Below are 18,691 nucleotides of genomic sequence, written 5' to 3' on the forward strand. Positions count from 1 at the left end.
ACACGCGGTCCACAGGGGAAGGGGCTGCCCACCCTCCTGGGAGTGGTTCTTGCCCACCTGTCATCAGAACCCTGGGGCAGAAGCCCGGGGCAGGTAAGAAGCAGGAGGGACAAATGGAAAGTATCTCAGTTACTCCCTTTATTGGGACCCGTCTATCTCCAAAGCAGACCATCATCTGACACAGCAACATGGCTGATTAGCGCCTCCTGGAACCCACGGGGGTCCCGAGAGGAAGAGCCTGGCTGAATGAGCCGGTGCCGAGCAGCCCCCGAGGCAGGTGCCTTCCAGATAACGCCCGGAATCTTAGGTCACTCCCCAAAGCACATCAACCATCGGGCCGGGAATGTCTGAAGGTCCAGAAGTGAGGGGAGAGGCACTGTTTTAAACGTAAGAAGGTTAAAAACAATTGGTGGGAAAATCTTGGGGTGACTAGCTGGGTACGACTGATCGCATTTGGAGAGGTAGATGCTTAAGGAGAAGTGCCAGCTCCTACCGCTTGCCTGAACTCGCTTTCCTGGCAGCAAATGGAGACGACAAAGCCTCCTGCTTCAGTCCAGCCGAGTTCACGCCACTTAAACCACAAACCAAAGTTTCAGACCACTTGCCAATAAAAAGCCTTTACTCTGAAGCTGGAGGAGAGGAGGGGAGATAACCCCAGGGTGTACCTGCTCTATTCTTTATTCTTCAAGTTTGAGGTTCTCGGGTCTAGGACGTGCCTCTACATGCCCCTATTTTTAACACCTTTTCCAGAGGAGGCTCCATTAGGACAACTTTTATGTGTGTCTGGGATGAGGGAATAGTGATGGTCTAACCATCTCCCTCGAAGCAAGTGTTTCTTCCGGAGAATACCCACTCCCTTCCCAACCCTACCACGTTCCTTCATTTGGGAAGTGCGCCCCCCAGCTCGGCAGACAATCCCACCACGCATACAAGCAGGCAGCACAATTCGAAGTAAAATTACTAAAGCGGGGCTTCAAGCACAATTTTCAACTCTCTTAATTCTCCTAATATATTTGTTCTTCCCCAAAATGTGGAATTTGGCAAAAATTACCCTCGCTGTTGTGCCCAGCCCTTTAAGATCTCACCACATCAGAATCAATGATTTTGTCCGTGTGTGTGTGTGGGGGGGGGCATACCTCAAGGCAGGGAAATTAAAAAAACCAACGCAGCGATACAGACAAAGTGAGGAAGAGGGAGGCAGAGAAAGCAGGAGAAACCTCTGAAGCACCAACTGTGACGCATTTATGTAGCAGAAATGGTTAGTCTTTGCATCGTGTAATGCTGAACATTTAATTCAATACGTTTAATAGTGTCATTCAATCCCATCTGAGACTGTCTAGCGTCCATTTGAATCCTCTCTGCTCTCAGAACAAGCAGGGAAGTACATTCTGCGCGCGGCCTCCCCTGCCAGCCCCGCGTGGTGGATCCCGTCTGCATCTTTCCCACGGCCCTTGTCACAGCCTGCCGGGAGTCAAAGTCCTTCTCTACCGAGCTGCAAACGCTCACCACCGTCTACCTGAGCCACACATGCCTCCAGGGCTTTCGTCCACACGACTGGACGCCTCCTGGGGGCAGACGTGTGTCTCCGGGGATCCCGCCTGTAGCCCACATCGCGTTTCCGGAGCGCAGCAGGTGACCCACACTGTAGGATGAGCTAGTGAGTGGGGCACAGTTCCTCCAGCCCATTCTGGGAGCTGCGCTACAGGGAATCTTCTGTAACGAAGACTGACACCAGTGTCTCTCAACAGCGGCGCTCCTGACATTTTGGGCCGAATCAGTCTTTGCTGTGGGGCTGTCCCGCGCACTGTAGCGTGCCTAGCGGCCTCCCTAGCTTCTCCCTGCTGCGTGCCCCAAGCCTTTCTGTTGTGGCAACAACAGTGTCCTCGGACGTTAGCAAGTGTCCTGCCGGGGGGAAACGGCCCCTGGCGGAGAACCACTCACTGCCTTACTCAAGTGGAGCAGGAGGCATGAACCAAAGTCACTACTAGTTACATTTACACTGATACGCACACGAGCCTCGTAAGACAGGACAGATACGCTGCCATGCCCACTTTACGGAGGAGGAGTCTGAGGCTTCAGGTTTAAAGGTCGTAGCCCGCAAGCAGCAGATCTAGGACAGGAGGACCAGCGGCGTGACTTCAGGGCTGGGGGCTTCAGCCCCCGCCGAAGTGCCTCCGAAGAGCGGCTGTGAGGATGAGATGGTATCACGGCACAGCCCTCGGTGCGGAGAGGCCGTCGGTAACTATTTTATTACTCTGTATATTATAATGTCTTCAGACATATCACACACAGAGTTTGCTCTACGATACTACGGATTTGGAATTTTAACGTCAATGTTTAAAGAATGTTCTTTGGCGGGAAATGCTCCCTGGCTGATTCTGCCACGACCCTGGCCCTGTCCTCCCCCATCCTGAGGAAAATCCCTCTTCCTCACCTCCGTGATAATGGCCTTGTGCCGTTTGATTCTCTTCAGTTCTTCCTCACAGCTCATAACATATGATCTGGACAGAGGCAGCGGCTTCCCATTCCGACAGAGAATCGTTTGGCACTTGCCCACGTTAGCAGAGGTCAAGGTGAAGGGTCCTCCTGGGTCCACAGGGTCATGCTTGATATGACAAAGGACAGCAGCACCTCCAAGTTTCTGTCCAGCAGTTCCAAGCTTCCTGGAAAACGAAGAGATGGGGTAAAAACCCACACACACCCGTCACATGTAGTTTTGCCAGACTGTACCACTGGACGGGGCTAGGAGGAAAAACAGAACTTGGGGCTCCACCAGGCCTCTTTCACCAACGCAGGCACTGCTCAACTCAGGAAAAGAGCCTGTGGAATCTGACACACACACACACACACACACACACACACACACACACACACACACGGAGAGGTGTCTGCTCACAACTGGGGCAGGTGTCACTTCACCACGAAAGACCCAAGGAGCTGCTGTGGAATAAAGGAGCCCTCATCCTGCTGCATCCAGCCTGCCACTCCCGTATCGGCGTGCCCCAAAGACAGCGGGAATGACCGCTTCTCTCTTCATCCCCCTCTCTAAATCCCCTCTGCTCCCGAGAGAGGACAGCCGGAGTGACCACTTAACAGGAGCAGGTGTGAACACACTACACCCACTGACACTTCAGAATTACCTGACCACCCTCTCTCTTTATTAGGATGTTTGCTGGGACATGCTTTCAAGTACTGCACCATTCATGTTCTTGTCCTATACAGTGCAGACTTTCTAGATGAGTGATGTCTATTCTAGAATATTCACAGAAAGGACATTCTAGTAATGAAGCTCCAAAGTGCTTTTATTCACCAGCAGTCCATACACGTATTGAATACACAAGACACCTGCAAGTTCTAACAATCAAAAGGAGGTAAGAACTCTTCTCAGAAGCCCCACAGATGGCAGTGCCTCCCAGACGGATCCTGGGTGGTACAAAAGGTTAAGGTGGACAGACGCCCCCGTTTACAAAGGCAGAGCCTGTCTAGGGTAGGCAAGGGGCACCACTAGCGATGGAAACCAGGGCGGCCTGTTCACATAAATTAGGATGTCAGGCACAGAGAACATACAGTTCTCCTGAGGACTGAAAAGATCACCACACACCCCACATCCTGTTAACCAACAGGGAAAGTAAGAGGCAAGCAAATGACCTAGAGATGGGCTGACAATCTGGGTCTCTAAACTCCAACTTCTGCACATCTACGACCAGACTGGACTTTAGGCCCTGCCAAGGCAGCACTGCTTTCTTCCTGTCAAAGGCACAATGATTCCTCCCAGCAAAGCCGGAATTAGGATGGTATTTGTGAGAAGTACAGCTAGTAATCAGAGTCTGAGGCTCTTAAGTTCTTAATTCTCATCCAGTGTTTGAGGGTCTATAAAAAGTAGACCGCTTAGGAGTGTGTGAAGGGTGTGTGTGTGTGTTACGTGTGTCTGTATATATGAAATGTGTTGGCTTTTTTCCTAAAACAAGATGGTGGTCAAAACAGCAAAGTAGATAGATGTCCCTGTCTTATACCTTATGGCATTAAGGTATTTAGAACAATGACTGGTATATATTAAGGGCTCACTAAATATTAGCTGTTATCAGCATCAATTATTAACTGCACACGCCCACTAGAGAATCTGAAAGACAGGTGAGTCGAGCAGCAAAGAACCCCACTGGGCTTGCCTCTAATGAGCTCTTCAAGAGTATTCATGACTGAGGGGAACTTTCAAGGCTTCTCTGGGCCAGCATTCCTTAGCAGACACTTTTTCTACTCCTGTTGCAAAGATACTTCCTCTGGCAGATTATCAAGGCAGGGAAAAGGGAGAGAAAGAGAAAAGATAGTCATTGTTCCCATGACCTTTAGAGCACTCTCCACTTCCTGGTCCCACAAGAGCAAGTGTTTGCAGTACAATATTAATAGGCAGTTCCTTTACAACCTACAAAGCCTTTAAAGTGACAAAAGAGCGAGCAATTCTTCGAATGTGGGAATGCTCATAACATGCAGCCCTCATAGTTAGAAACAACATTCCACAACTTCCACGGTGACCAAAAGCTCTAGGGAATGGCCTAGGATTCTACTAGTAACACTGAACATTTAATAAAGGGGGAAAAACAATATATGAAGAATGATTTAACTCCTGGCCTAAAATTTGACCATCTCAAGTTCTCGAAGGTTGGCACTTCTTGAATCAGTGACAGTGTTTCGTAAGGGGGAACAAACCGAGATGAAAAACAGTCCATTTCAAAGAGCAGTCCACACGCCAGAAGGTCTAAAGAGTGTCTGGCGCTCACATGATTTGGGGTGAGGGGAGTGTGTCATAAACGATCTGGTGAAAAAATGGAATCACGACGGGCCTATGAGACCGGTTCTGGGAGAAACTGAATTCCTGTCACTGACTCGGCCTCCAACAAAGTTGTCTGAACATCAGTGTGTCTCAAACGGAACACAGTCCAGCCCGGATACTTGGGCAAAACCAAATCGCCTGAATGCATCTTGAATCACGCATATTCAACAACAGGCTTTGAGATGACTGGACACCTGTTTTTCTAACCAGATGGCAAACACTCAAAGAAGAGCAAGAAAACACAGGGCAGGTGCTCTAAGTTTTTACCTTTGCATAACAATGAACGTATTGACCATGTATTCTTCTTCGTTTTTTGTTTTCTGCAGCTCTTCCGCCAAAATGTCACTCATGGTACACTGGAGAAGGTAGGGCACCTCCACGTTCCGGTCTCCATCAAATACACCATACAGGGCCTCCCGGTTGTCACGGAAGTTATTCACCGACAGGGCTGCAACACACAACCTGCAAAGCAAGAATGCTTTGTGCTAAGTTGACTCATCATTCTTCTCCATGCCCAAACCAACGGAGTTTTTTTCAGATTTGCTTAATCCAGTCTTGTCCCTTTCTTCTTGACTCCACATAGATTAAGAATAGGTAAACTAACCCCAGCTAATTTGTATCAACTAATTTCTGTGAGTGAAGAAAAATGATAAGCACATATTTATGCTTCATGGCTTTCCCCCACTCTTCTCTTCTGATGATTTTATTTTTAAATACTAGTGAAAGAAAGACAGTAGGAGGCATGGGAAATAACACCAGATTATGAATGCATATGTTCACATTCATTCACAAAACATTTATCAAGGAGAACTTCCACATGGAGCAAAAATGGAGTAACAACTAAAACACTAGGAAAAGTACAGGAAAAGTATATACTGGTGGGAGGAGAGCCGCACAGGGCGCTCTAGAGGCCTGCAGAGTCTCTCCACTTAATCAGACTGTTTCCAAGTAATGTAACTGTGTCCCATAAATTGTCCAAAATGAATAAAAGACTAGGAGAAAAATTGAAAGCCAGGGCATCAGTAAGTGGTGAGATGACTTCAAGCAGCCCATCGCACAGGGGATTGGAGTCTTCAAAAGAGAAGAGAGACAGATAGAAAAAAGTTTTGAAGAATCAATGGATGGAAATATTTCAAATCTGATGAAAACTATAACCTACAGATACAAGAAGCTCAACAAACAGTAAGTAAAAGCATGTAAAAAAACTTAACTGAGGCACATCAAAATCAAATTGCTGAAAACCAGGGATAAAGGCGGGGTTTGGGGAGTTGAGAACAACATATCCTACAGAGGAACAAAGGACGGATGACAGCAGAGTTCTCATCAGAAACAGTGCAGGAGACAGCGGAGCAACATCTTTAAAGTACTTATGGGAAGAAACTGTCAACCTGGATTTCTAAACCAGTGAAAACAGCTTTCAAAAGTAAAGGTGCAAAAAAGACATTTTCAGACGCACAAATAAAAGACAACCACTACAAGAAATGTAAAAGGAACTACATGAAACAGAAGAAAATGATACTACCAGATGGAAATCTGGATCTACATAAAAGAATGAAGTGTATTGGAAATGACAAATAGGTGAGTAAATATAAACATTTTCTTTTTCTTATTTTAAAAATCACTTTAGAACAGTGGTTCTCAACGGGGGACATTTTGCCCCCAGGAGACATTTTGGCTTGTAACGATTGTGAGTGGTGGTAATATTGGCATTTAGTGGGTAGAGGCCAGGGGTGCTGCTAAATATCCTACGATGCACAGGGCACCCCCCTCCTTCCCCTGCCCCACAACAACAAAGAATTATCTGGCTCAAAATGTCAATAATACTGAAGTGGAGAAACACTACTTTAGAATAACTGTTTAAAGTAAAAATTTTAACAATGTATCCTGGGGTTTACAACAAAAGTAGAAGTAAAACATATGACAACAAGAGCACAAAGACTAGGAGAGGGGAAATGGAAGTACACAATGTAAGGTTCTTATAATATATGTGAAATGATATATTACTTGAAGGTAAACCTTATTAATTAATAAGGTAAAGGTTATGCTATAAACCCTAAACAAACCACACACACACAAGTAGAACTAATAAGAATAAAGGAGATAAAATGGAATAAGAAATATTCAATCCGAAAGAATGAAGAAAAAGAGAAAGAGAGAATCAAGAACAGATGAGACAAGCAGAAAACAAATACTAGTAAATTGGCAGATTTAAACCTAACCATATCAATAACTTCATTAAATATAAAAATGGTCTAAACACCACCCAAAAAGACAGAAAGTCAGATTATATAAAAAAGCAAGATTTAACTAAATACTGCCTGTAAGAAATACACTTTAAATATAAAGAGACAGGGGCTTCCCTGGTGGCACAGTGGTTAAGAATCTGCCTGCCAATGCAGGGGACATGGGTTCGATCCCTGGTCTGGGAAGATCCCACATGCCATGGAGCAACTAAGCCCGTGCGCCACAACTACTGAGCCTGCACTCTAGAGCCCAAGCTCTGCAACAAGAGAAGCCACCGCAATGAGAAACCCACGTACCGCAACAAAGAGTAGCCCCCGCTCACTGCAACTAGAGAAAGCCCATGCAGCAACGAAGACACAACACAGCCTAAATAAATAAATAAACAAACAAATAAATAAATGAAATACACTTACTAAAAAAAAAAAATCTAGATTTATTAAAAAAATAAATAAAATAAAGAGACAAATAGCTTAAAAGCAAAAGGATAAAAAATGATATACAGTGGACCCTTGAACAATATGGGTTTAAGCTGTGCAGGTCCACTTATATGCTGATTTTTTTCCTCTAAATACTACTACAGTACTACACAATCTGTGGTTGGTTAAATCTGCGGATGTGGAACCTCGGATACAAAGGGCTGAATGTAAAGTTACGTGTGGACTTTTGACTGTGTTTTTTGACGCCCGTGTTGTTCAAGGGTCAACTATGCTAAACACTAATCAAAAGAAAGCTGGAATAGCTACATTAATATCAGACAAAATATATTTCAGCACAAAGAATATTACAGAAACAAAGAGTCATTTCATAATGTTAAAGGGGTCAGTTCATCACAATGCTATAACATTCTAAATGTTTATGCACCTAATAACAGAGCTTGGAAATACATGAAGCAAAAACTGAGAGAACTACAAGGAGAAACAGATAAAACTATAGTTATAGTCTCTCAGTCACTGATGGAAAAGTAGACAGAAAATCAGTAAGGATATTTAAGACTTGAACAACATTATCAACCAACTTGATCTAAATGATACCCTACCCAAGATTTTTTCCAAATGCACACAGAGTATTTACCAAGATAAACTATATTCTGGTTCAGAAAATGTCTCAGTAAGTTTAAAGGATTCAACTGATTCAGAGTATGACCTCCAACCATATTGGAAAAATTGCTTAGAAGGAAATTTATAGCTCTAAATGCATAGAATATTAATACCTTAAGCCCAAATCAATGACCTAAACTTCTACCTTAAGAAGCTAAAAAATTAAGAGCAAAACAAACCCAAAGCAAGCAGAAAGGAAATAATAAAAATAAAAGCAGAAGTCAATGAAATAGAAAACAGAAAACAACAGGAAAATCAATGAAACCAAAAGCTGGTTCTTTGAGAATATTAATAAAACTGATAAAACTCAAACCAATTTGATCAGGATAAACAGACAAATGACAAATATATCAGGAATGAGAGAGGGGAGAGACATCATCACTACAGATCCTATACACATTAAAAGGAGAATAATGGAATATTATGATCAAGTTTACACCAATAAATTTGAAAACTAGATGAAAATGCATAAATTCTCTGAAAGACATAAATTACCAAAGTTCATTCAAGAAGAAAGAGATAATCCTATATTAAAGAAATTGTATGTTTAGTTATAAACCAAAGAAAATTCCAGGCCCAGATGGGATTTATTAGTAAATGCTACCAAACATTTAAGGAAGAAATAATATAAATTCCAAACTCTTCCAGAAAACTGAAGAAGAGGAAATACTCCTCAACTCATTCTATGAGGCCAGCATCACCCTGATACCAAAACCAGACATAGACACCACAAGAAAGGAAAACTACAGGCTAATCTGTGAATACAGACATGCTCAACAAATTACCAGAAAACTGAATCCAGCAGCATATAAAAAAGGGTAATACATCATGACCATGGGGAATTTTTCCTGAAAATGCAAGGCTGATTCGACATTTTAAAATCAATGTAATTCACTACATCAACAGACTAAGAAAGAAAAAATATGATCATCTCAATTGATGCAGAAAAAGCCTATGACAAAATCTGATACACATTATAAAAACTCTTAGCAAACTAGGAATAGAAGCGAATTGTCTTAACTTGATAAAGGAAGTCTACAAAAACACTTTTAACATCATATTTAATTGTGAAAGATTACATTCTCACCAAAGAAGATATAGGTATGGATGATAAGCATGTGAAAAGATGATCAACAATCATTAGTCACTAGGGAAATAAACATTAAAACCACAATGAAATATCACTATTAGAATGATCAAAACCACTACCACCACTGCCACCACCTGATCTTACAAGTACTGGTGAGAATGTGGAGGAACGAGAACTCTCATTCATTGCTGCTGGGAATGCAAAATGGTACAGCCACTTTGGGAAACAGTTTGGCAGTTTATTATAAAATTAAATATATACTTACCATAACAACTCAGCAATCTTTCTCATAGGTATGCACCCAAGAGAAATGACAACATTTGTTCACCCAAAAACCTGTATGCAGGTTTATATGTTTATGGGATTTGTATTTGTATTTGCTAAAAAATAGAAACAATCTAAATAATTTATCCTTCAAGTTGTGTATGGATAAACAAACTGTAACATAGTCACGCAATGGAATAATACTCTGCAGTAACAAGGAACAAACTGCTAACACATGCAACATCACAAATGAATCTAAAATGCATGATGCTAAGTGAAAGAAGCTAGACTGAGAAGGCTATATACTGTATAATTCCATTTATATGACATTCTAGAAAAGGCAAAACTAATGGAACAAAAAACAGATCAGGAGTTGCCAGGGGCTGGGAGTGGGGAGAAGAATTTGCAACAGAGGGGCATGGAGGCATTTTGAGGAACTGTTCTATAATCTGATTATAATGGTGATTACACAATGATACTCTTTCATCAAAACTTGCAGAGCTGTACACTAAACAGGGTGAATTTTGTTGAATATAAATTATACCTTATTACTGTATATAAATTAATGAAAAGAAAAAAGTTATTAAGCACCTAATATGTATCATGGCTAGGTAACAGCGGTATGAACCTAAAAATATAATTCCTGATCTTAAGGAGTTTGGGGATAAATAACAATAGTAATAATCATTATCATTAATGATAATAATAACTAACATTTAAATAGAGTTTACTATATGGCACATGTTATTCTAAGTTCTTCACGCATGTAATCAGTGGATCCTTACAATAACCCTATAAGGACAAGTAGTATTTTTGACGAGGAAAGTAAGCTAAAGAGAGACTGAGTAACTGCTCAAGGTCACATAGCAAAAAAGTATAGAGCCCAGATTCAAAGCCAGGAAATCTGCCTCTTACCTCAGTACTTTGAAATTCTTGCCTCCATTTATTAAAGAAAAAAAAAGTCATCCCTAGTTATATGACAATTAGTGGCACAGTAAAATTTAATTATATAATATTAAATCATCTTATAATTCTGTCTTCCTCTGTAGGCTCCCCTTGCTAGAAAGAATCAGGCAGGGGGTATGAAAAAAATAACGTGTTTTAAAAGTACAGTGGTGATTTTTTTTTTCCGCTGAAGCTTCCTGTTTGTTTTTTAGTCTGAGGAAGAACCTAAATTATAGGATTGCAGCTCCCTGCTTGGATTTTCCCAAAGGATCTGAAATGACCTGATAGGGAGGCAACACAGCACCAGTACCCAGAGGGGAAAGTGGGAGGGACAGAAGAGAATAGATGTCTATTGAGATTTGGGGGCAGGGACAACTGCAGATCTCTCCTTCCTTCAAAGCAGCAAGCTTCTTGCTTATATATCTACTTTATCCACAATTCAAAAAGAAAACTCTTGAGAAACTTCTTCTGGCAAAACCAAAGGGTAAAAAAGCAAAGGAAAATTAAGTGAGGGCCAGGGATGGCATGGGATTTCTGAGGTGCTGGTAATGTTCTATTTTTCAATCTAGGTGCTGGTTCACTTAAGGACGATTCATAGAGTTGTATGCTTACCGTTTATCTTACACTTCAATATAGCAAAAATTTTTTTAAAAAGGAATTGTGGAAGGGGGATTTATGTAGGAAAAAATACCTAACTGGTCACTGCTTCATTAATATACATGAGTAGATAATACATTTTAATATCCAGAGAGGTTTAAAAACCAATCTTGGATTTCACATCAGTGTTCTGGAATTAGAGAGCAGTTTCACATACTGGTGTTTATAAGTAAGACAGAAGATCTTTTAATCTAAAAAAAGAAAGATCTCTAAAAAGGAACTTTGAGTGTTCCAAAGAACGTATAGTTTCTTCCTCTCTCCCCCAAATATAATGATATACAGTACAAAGTACATAGAAATAAGCAGTCAGAGCCCAGACACAACTGGTTATTCTGCCTGTTTTGGGGGGGGGCAAATGGAACAGAGATGTTGAAATGGGGACTACGTCTTCTCTAATATGCCAAAGCACACTCTCAGGGAAAGAGGACAGGATCAATGCGTCAGACGCACAATGTGAGTTCATTCTGTTTTCTGACCCAAGGAAAAGCAGTCAGCATGGCAACCACAATTCCACCTTTTATTTTCCATGAAGGGTATTCAAGCTAGTCAGTGGTTCTCAATCCTGGATGCACATTAGAATCACCTGGGGGAGATTTTAAAGCATTCTGATTTAACGGGCCTAGGCTGGAAAATGGTCTTTAAAGTTCCTCACCTGACTGATTCTAATGTGCACCCAGGGTTGAATGCTGTTAGCTATTATGGGATCATCCTCCGCTTCCTGTTCTTCCCCTGCTCTCAATATTTTCTGTTCTTATACCTTAGCTAATTAAATTATGACTATTCTAATTTATAGGATCCTTTGCTTTTCTAGTACTGATTATCAGCACCCCTTCATAAGAAGCAACCAAGCCTGAAGAGCTGGATTACAATTCTCAAGAAATCAACATCTGCATCTGAGACAGGGAAGGTTGGTGAAAATAGGGAAGAAAAAGAAATTAAGATGGACGAGACCTGATGGCAAGACAAGCAGCTGACATTACAGGGAATGGACATCAAACTCCTGACAAGGTAAATTTAGACTGTAAAAAACAGCTCCACAGAAACAGTGACTGTCAATAACATAAGGGATCTCGAATATGGACAATCAAGGCTACTTCTACTCCTTTAATACTATCCCTGTTTTGCTTGGTAAACAGGCTTCAGAGAAAGATAAAGGGGCTTTTCAAAGGAGCAGGGATGCATTTCAATACTTCTGCCTTCTCCAAACACTGGAGTCTCACATAGATATAATGTGTCAGTTACACCGTATCCTAGCAACATCCTCACAAAGAGAGAGTATGTGATGCCAAGCAGGGCTTAGCCTAATGTTCCAGCCTAAGTCATGAGGTGGCCTCACTCTGGGGAAACATGCTGAAATAAATGTGACACGGGGAGAGTGTGTGCTAGCACTGGGCTTCTACCCCACTAAAGCAGGGAGGCGGGCGGGCGGGCGGCGGTTCTCACTCCAAAGTTTCACCCCACTTACTTGTTTTTCACCCCCGAGGCTTCGGTGTAGCCATGGCTCCATACAGCTGGGGCTCCAGATGCATCGCCTCCCGAAGGCTGATCAATCTTGAAACAGCGGATGTTACTAACCAGAGAAACGGAGGGGCCAGGAATCAGTAAAACAGAACATGTGCAAATTGCTACCTTTACCTGAGAAATGAAAAACACCTAAGCACTCTGTACTTACCATTTGTGTTTAATGTGTCTGAAATATTTATCAGCAACAAGAACTAGCTACTCATCATAATGAAAACAAAGGGGCATATATACAGAGCATGAAAATTAGTTTTATCAGCATCAAATGTCAGTTATTAGGCACTTTCACACACACACACACACACCACCCCTAGATGGCTACCCTCTCCTGGGGATGAAAGGGACAGCTCTCAACCTTGGCCTGAGAAAAGGAACTTTAACTATTAAGTTAGGTGTCTTCTCACAACATGAAGCCCAGATTTGAAAAGAATGAAACCCAAGCCACGACTGTACTGTGTTTGGATCATATGAGAGAATTCTGCAACACTCATCCTCAAATCCAGTATCTGCCCACATCACCCCTTCAAATATGTCACAGATATTACTGGGGACTTGCTATCCCCTGAAGCTTCCAATTCTTTCCTCACCTGCACAACCATGCTGAGACCAATATCATAAAATTATGAAGTAAATGAGGTGTATTCAATAAATTACACATTAACTACATATAAATAAACTGGGAGACAAATTCTTATCTCACCTCAGCTCTCATACGCTATAAGTGGTCCAAAAGGACCCAAAACAGAAATATTAAAAGAGTAAACCTTCAAATGCAGTTCATTAAAAACCAGCCTACTAGAAAGCGTTCAGTGCTCACAAACAGTAAGTCATACAGATGTGAAGCAGGTTTTTAAAAGGCCGCCTACCACATGGTGAGATAAATCCCTATTTGTAAATTGCCACTAGTTTTTTCCCCCCTTACTTAAACAAGAGAAACAGAATTATGTATATCTCTTAACACCTAAACAATTTTGTCCTGAGCCCAAGAATTTAAATTATCTGTTGGCATTCATTAACTCCAAAATATAATAAATACTGAATACCTTTCCTAAGAACCATTCAACTCAGAAGTAAATCAATGTCTAATAATATTCACTTTGATTCTAGAAATATTTGGTGGCAATTTCTTTTTAATTTAAAAATATTTCATTAAAGAAAAATTTCTACTCTTAATTACCAGAAAACATTCACCTTTTCCTTTATCCTAAAAAAGCTGAAAAACATAAAAATCATAGGTAGTGTCAACAGAAAACCTCAAAATCAAATACCTCATTTTACAGCAGGGCGATATATCCTCCTTTCAAACCCATCAATAAAAGGTGTATTTAAAAAGATAGTCTGCTGTTGTTTGCTTTCCATATGACCTGGTACCAAATTTGATCCACGTACAATGGTAAGCAATGCAATGGGTTTCTTAAGGCATACCTTAAGGTTCTCCCTACATTTTTCCTACCTTTCTGAGTTCTGGAGAAAAACGGAAGACTCCTTTCTAAAGACATTTATACTCTTTACAGAACAGGGAGCCTTCAAAGAAATAATTCCATTTCCTAGCCTGATTATTAAAGAAAAAAATACCTTAAACTTCCCCATAATCCTTTCTAGTGAAGCAGCAATCTCTCATTTCCGCCAAGCTGAACACAGTGTGACCGAGCAGCTGTCTGAAGTGACCTGGATGTTAACTCTCGTACATCTTGAAATTAGTCTGAGGGAATCTGGGAGCCGGAGCTCAGTCACACGGAAGAGTTGCCATATGGCCTAAGCCTGCCTCATGTAGAACAAATAGGCCAAGCCTCTAAAAGAGCAAGTAATACATTAGATGTGGAAACTCTCCCAAGTTATTAAGAAGCCACAACCTTCTAGATATTAAACAGAGGGTAACGTTTTTACCTAAGAGTGTTATGATTTCACTGTCTGTTACCAATTTTTTTTTTAATCTGAGAGCACACATGTGCTTCACTGTAGTAGCTCTGGCCACTCCAGTAACATATGTCCTTTGGTAGAGAATTTTAACAGATACTGTCTTATGCCTATATAATAATGGGGTCATTCTATTATATATATGGTTTTGCATCTTTTTTCTAATTACATCATGAACATTTCTCCATGTCATTTTATATTCATCCTAAATTTAATTAGAAATATCTTGATGACTATCTCTGTACCTAAAATAAATACCATATCTCTGATTAATTTTTAGAATAAATTTTTACCACAGAAAACCTTGGTCTAAGTATATGAATACTTTTAAAAGCTTGATACACAGGGCCAAAAGCTTTTTTAAAAAGTTATATCGATTTACGACCCTCCATCAACACCAATTTGAGGGAGAAAAATGTTATCATTTAAATATTTTATTTAATATTTCCTTGATACACTAATAAGGCTGAATATGATCTTTTCATGTAACTATCCATACTTTGTTTATTAAATGTTAATGTCCTTCACTTATTTTCTGCTTGAGTGAGTACTTATCACTACTGACTCAATAAGAACATTTTCTATTAAGAATATTAATGCTTTTATTTTTCTTATTTTTTGCCAACGTTTCTTCTCAGTTTATCATTTGCCTTTTAGATTTACCTTTGATAGCTTTTGGAATAGATATCTAAAACTTTTATGTAAAAAAGTATTTTTATATAAAAATATACATAACATAAATATCAAAACCACTCTATACATATTGACTTCTTTTGTGATTTCCCCCACCCCCTTTTCTGGCCTAAAAAGTCCTTTTCTGGTTTGTAAATATATCCATATGATTTCTTCTTAGTTTTAAAAATTATTTCATTTTACATATTTAACTCTTTAATTTAGCTGGAATTTATGTTGGTGTGCAATAAAAATTCAACTTTTATTTTTCTCCAAACAGCTACTTCCATTTATTAACAGATTTTTATATAATTATTTTTACCATAAAATTATGTCATATTTGTAAAAACTCAAAAAGTTACCCGTTATAAAGATGAAAACGGGTTTCAAACGGGTTTTGCTAATCCATGTATTCTTAGTTCTGGAAGTCCCTTAGACAGTGTGTAGGCCATCCTCCCTAAGAGATGAGAAAACTAAGGTCTGGACACACTGAGGGATTTGGGCCAAGGCTTTACATACTGATACACAGTGGAGAGAGCCTGGGTCCCTGTGGCTTCCCGAGGACACTGTACTTAGGCAATATTCTTCAACTAAATCAATTTTCTCATCAAGTACTTAAAATATCAACGAACAGGCACTAATTAAGCCAATTCCAACCAGGAATCACCTTAGGTGATTTTCAAATTTTGATATGTACTAAAGCCTAGGATAATAATAATGGACCACCAATATTACTCTTCTTTTCAAAATTCTTCTCCTTTTCAGTTTTCTCTAAGATATTGGAAGATGACTTTCAGCAACAGATATTACAACAGGGTTTAAGCACAGATGGCATACACAATGTCTAATGTGTGTCGATGTCTAGGACTGTTACTTTAAGATACACTGCAAAAAATTCTGAAAATTCAGAAAAATTTAAAGAAGAAAGTAAAGACCATCCATAATTATATTATACAGAGAACAGCATCATTTTAACATTTTGTTTTATATCCTTTTAGGAATTTTCTAGTTGTGCATGTGCACACACACGCACACATACTCAAATGCACACAAATTTATGTTACAAAAAGCGGGATTACACTATACAAATTTCTTTGTAAACTTCCTTTTCACCTAACGTCATATGCAGAGATCTTTCAAGTTAGTAATATAACTCCACATCATTGTTTTTAGTAGCTGTATAATATTTATTATGTGAAGCATAATTTAATTTTATTGATATTTAGAGTTCTGTGATGAACAGTTATAAAGACATCTTTTCTAACAAGGTTAACTTTCATGTTTTACATAGTGAACTCCAACCTGTTATTCTTCATCAACAGAAAACATGAGACAGTACCAATGAACTCTCTTCCCAAAACAGGAAGACAACTTAGCAAGATCTAACTACCCTACTCTCCCAGTTTTGTTTAAACAACCTGAATTTTAGTTCCAAATTGTTCATTTACCCCACATTATGAATCTCTTGCAAAATTCCTTTGTAACATTTGCATTAAGCATCACACCATATTATTCATAAATGAGATGTATATTTATTTCTTGGTTGTTCACTGCTCTCTCCTGTGTCTTTAAATCCCCTTTTCCTCTTTGGTTTCATTAGTCTCATCTCTTTTTGTCTGGACACTTTCTCAAAAACTTTCTGAAAGGATACGAGTATCCAATTATGTGAAAATTTTTTTGGTCATTCGTCCATTTTAGTGAACTACAGACTCACAAATCACTTCACTTCAAATGTGTGTAGATAGACCTAATAAGTCAACAGATGCTTCATATTCCATTTAATGTTTTGATTAAGTGATAAATGTCATTTTCAGTGAATAGCGATGGGGCTGCAGCACTTCACAAAATACTTACTTCAGCAGCTCCAGGGTTTTGTGATCGAGGGCAAGTCGGGGGTTTCCAGTCAGGTCTAGTTCTTGCAGTTTTGGAGGCAGGTTTTCTGGTAAAGTGACTTCGCTTAGCTCATTACAGCTCAGGTCCACGCACTGAAGGAACAAGTGGAAACACGAGGAGATGGCCTGGAGAAGTTGTTCAGGTAGTTCTATGCCCCTACTCGTTGCAGGAATATCAGTGTGACCGTTCATTGTACTATGACGGCCAAATGCAGAAACTACGTTGGTCTGCTATTCTGCCATAAACATTTAAAACAGACTTTGCTAAATGTAATTAAAATTTTACTTTCTTTGAATAACACAAATTCCATGTTCTTCATACTCCCCAGCTTCATCCTTTTACATCATCTCTACATTTAAAAATTAAGCATTAACTGAAAAAGCCTAAAGATAGTGTCTCACTCACATTGTTCACAATATCTCCGCACTTGCTGTGGCCATGAGGGTTACAGTTACAACATCAAGATGGAACTTTAAAGGGCTTGTCTTTGGTTTTTAAAACAAACCAAAAAGCACGCAAAATGAGGAGAAGGCAGAGAACGAATATTCAAATGGGAAGATAATTCAAAAGAAGCTAAATAAGAAAGTGGCGAAAGACTAGCGGGTGGGCCTGCCTACTACATGCACGGGAAAAAGGCAGGAGTCAAATACAGATCCTGCACCCCAGGTATCCAATACCTGGACTCTCCAACAGCCCTGCCTAATCTCACTTGGGAAACTGCCACAAAAAGGTTCAGCATACCGATTAGAACAAAACTTATGTGTTATCTGTGAATGGGAATAACACCACCTTTCTTGCAAAATGTAAGGCTTAAATGAGCTAAGTCCCAAAAGGAGGTGCTGCATTTCTGTTATGGGAGCGGGGACCAGAGTAGAAGAAGGATCACATGCACAAGAGAGAACAGTTGACAATTTTTCTGATAAGAGAATGTGTAACCAACAATTTGGCAGAATGGGGAGAAAGCATTCAATTATCTGGCTTGAGCTGGTGCCTTATTATAATGTTTTTAAATGCCTAAAGAGCATATTAAAAATCTTAAGGTGGACTGAAAGGCAAATTGTATCCAAGAATTTCAGTCTTAAAGTGGACAAGTTCATCTTTATCTGGAAAATTTTTTAAAGAACTTAAATCTGTTATGGATTGGGGAGGGGTAGAGACTGGGTAAAATGAAAACCTCTATTTTTGGAGAAATATATCCTCAGTTGAATTCAAACAATACAATGTTTCCACACAAATTGTTTCATACCCTTGCTCTGAAACAGTACCAATGATACACTGTAATTTTTTTTTTATTATGAGAGCATTATAACCACATTATAAAAAGTTGGACAGAGATTAGAAAACTTACCGTTAAATTTAACACCTGAACACAACCAGTGTTAGAATTCTATTTTTGTTTCTTTTAGCCTTATTATTAATATAAAAAAACTTTTAAAACCCATAAATGTAGGTACAATTCCATTACATTTCACTTATTCTATATCTTCACTCCCAACACCTTTTATAGTCTTAATACTTTCAACAGAAGTACAAGAATTCACTTAACCTAAACGTTAACAACAG

General features: G+C 39.8%; 1 protein-coding gene across 1 annotated transcript in view; it reads right to left on the bottom strand.

The window, feature by feature from the left end:
* Positions 1-18,691, bottom strand: part of PHLPP1 (PH domain and leucine rich repeat protein phosphatase 1) — a 213,351-nt gene that overhangs the window by 2,251 nt on the left and 192,409 nt on the right. Inside the window, exons 13-16 of the mRNA XM_082353754.1 lie at positions 17,090-17,220; positions 12,591-12,695; positions 5,096-5,290; positions 2,435-2,663 (exon numbers count right to left, since the gene is read on the bottom strand). Coding sequence (XP_082209880.1) covers positions 2,435-2,663; positions 5,096-5,290; positions 12,591-12,695; positions 17,090-17,220 — 660 coding nt within the window. The remainder of the gene's footprint in view (positions 1-2,434; positions 2,664-5,095; positions 5,291-12,590; positions 12,696-17,089; positions 17,221-18,691) is intronic.

This window comes from Balaenoptera borealis (assembly GCF_965194805.1).
Source record: "Balaenoptera borealis genome assembly, chromosome: 14".
In the NCBI taxonomy this organism is placed as follows: Eukaryota; Metazoa; Chordata; class Mammalia; order Artiodactyla; family Balaenopteridae; genus Balaenoptera; species Balaenoptera borealis.